This window comes from Glycine max, chromosome 12 (genome assembly GCF_000004515.6).
Source record: "Glycine max cultivar Williams 82 chromosome 12, Glycine_max_v4.0, whole genome shotgun sequence".
Taxonomy (NCBI): domain Eukaryota; kingdom Viridiplantae; phylum Streptophyta; class Magnoliopsida; order Fabales; family Fabaceae; genus Glycine; species Glycine max.
In genome coordinates, this window is record NC_038248.2 from 40,409,205 (window position 1) to 40,411,739 (window position 2,535).

A 2,535-nucleotide genomic window follows, 5' to 3' on the forward strand; every position below is an offset into this window, starting at 1 on the left:
GGATGAGACGGAAAATCCAATGAAAATAAGTCATGTATGTGCTCTTCTTTTCAATTTGACGATCACGCCAACGCACAAGCAGCAACCCTTGTTCTGGTTGACGAGGATCTTCCATGGGAAGAGCACGAAGTTTGGCCGCACGCGCGAGACTACGATGAAGATACCACCATGGATGCTCAATGATCTGAAATCAAATATGATCTTCAATGGATTGTGTCGTAGGTTGTCACCGTTTCAGAGCAAGATAAAAGAGACTCATCTATCAGTCATTCAGTCGCTAATAAGACACCAATTTTTATTTACTATTTTATCGATTGATTTAATTATAGCGTGCTTGTGGATTTGATTTGGCTTCCTACTTTTCACAATATGCAATTTGAAGATTGAAAATTTTGATTTTGACTCTTCAATTGCATTTGCTATCTCCGTTTTGTAATTTAGTTGTCAAGACATGTGCTTCTGATTGACGTGTAGTTTTCAAACGTGAATGGGTTCAGAACGAGTGTACGTGAAGGAGAAGGGGGAAGAAAGCAAGAGCACGTGACTTTTTTTCTCTTTAGTAATTAAATATAGGAATGCAATTCTATTTTATCTATTTTATTCTCATTATAATTTTCATCACTTTATTTTAAAATTAAAACATTTTGTTTTCTTATTTTAAAAAATTTAAAAATTTAGATTTTCTATTTCAGAAAACAAATACTTGATTTTATATTTTAAAAAATATGTAATTTTTTTTCCGTATTTTAGAAAATCCATAATTTTAGTTTAATATTTAATTTTATCTATTTAATTTTTTTATTTTTTACTTTGAAATTAAGTAAATCATTTTCTTGAGAATATATTAAATAAATATGTTAGGTTTAAGGATCAATTAGACTAAAATAAAAGAATTAAAATGTGATCAAAATTAAAATAGGAAAATTAAAGATCTCTATTTTAAAATATAAGAATCAAAATCATAATTTTTTTAAATAAGAGAACTAAATGTTTTAATTTTAAAATAGAGAGAGTACATATTAAACAAAATAGAAGAATTATAAATACATTTAAGCCTAAAATATACACATATGTTATAAATCTAAATTAATAGTCAAAATGAGTATTACGAGTCAAAATATATTTTAACATAATAAATTGACAAAAGAATAAAAAAGAAAATATACAAAATAAGGTATGCAATATTCTAACTGATTAATGTGTCCAGGATATTAATCCCATTAATTTTGGATTTTAACAAGGTTGGAAATATTCAAACTAATTAATGTTGAAGTCAAAATGAATAATGAAGAATGTAATGTAATAAAATAAATAAATAAAAATGAAATTCTCAGTTATTCATCATTGGATAATTTTACAAAAGATTGAAATAAAATAAATTTATCATTATATTTTTTATGCAAAGATCATAATTTTTTTTCACACCTGACCATCCTACTCTAACAAAGCAAGACATAAATAATTAATGCATGCAAACTAGATTTATCTTCTTAAAAAAAATTGCATCAATCTCTTCCAATATTTTGTGTCATTGTCAAATTAATTAATTTTCTTTTAATAATATATATATATATATATATATATATATATATATATATATATATATATATATTATTAGTAATGACAACCGCATGACTATTAATTCACACGCTCTCAATGATAATTTATCATCATAATAATTTAAATAAATTAAATTTATCTCATAAAACAAGTAATTACAAAAATAGATAACTGAATAAATAAAAACGCTGACAATGATAAAAACATAAAAATAAATATGAATTGATTGCTTACAAACCAATAAAGTTAAACAAAAATATAATATTTACATGTCATGAAAAATTTAATAAATATAAAGAATTAATTTATTATATTTACAAGTTCGATATTGTATAGAATAATGTTTCCCTTTTGGTTCTTTATTTATGATTTTTTTAATTTGATTCTTTTTCTTTTAAAAGTTTAATGAAAAATATTAGTGACATTGTCTCTAATATTTTTTCTCAAAGACTCTTTCTATAATTGGTTAAAATTTATTAAAAATAATCAATTTTGACAATTTTTGTTTCTCATTTAATACAAATTATGTTTTCCAATAAATGAGACCAAAACCTAAAAAAAATTATATTTTTCAATAAATTCTAACCAATCATAAAAAAGTATTAAAAAGAGAGTGTCAGAGAAAATGTCAATAGTATTTCTCAAGTTGAATTTAGTCTTTTAGGTCTTGTGAAAAATTTTAGATCTTTGGTTAACACTCTATTCAAATCTCTTTCTAGTGTGTTCTTTGATATTTCAAGTGGTAGTCTCGATGATAATAATGGTATCGGTAGCATTGGCGTTGGTTGTGGTGCCAACAATGATGACATTGGTGGTGTTGATGGTTTTGGTGGTGGCAACAAAGATGGTGGTAGTGGTGGTGGCATTGGCGACGACGAGGATTGTGATGGCGATGACAATAACAATGGTGGAAGTGGTATTAGTGGTGGTGGTTATAACAGTGCGGTTGCAATGATGATAATAATGATAGTAATG

The 2,535-nt window shown here is 25.4% G+C and overlaps 1 protein-coding gene across 1 annotated transcript in view; it reads left to right on the plus strand.

Annotated features, from left to right (window-relative positions):
- The first annotated feature begins 487 nt into the window (after window positions 1–487).
- Window positions 488–2,535, plus strand: part of LOC100779035 (GEM-like protein 2) — a 13,950-nt gene continuing 11,902 nt past the window's right edge. The window contains exons 1-2 of the mRNA XM_026124694.2: window positions 488–540; window positions 2,280–2,505. Of these exons, the coding sequence (XP_025980479.1) occupies window positions 488–540; window positions 2,280–2,505 (279 nt within the window). The remainder of the gene's footprint in view (window positions 541–2,279; window positions 2,506–2,535) is intronic.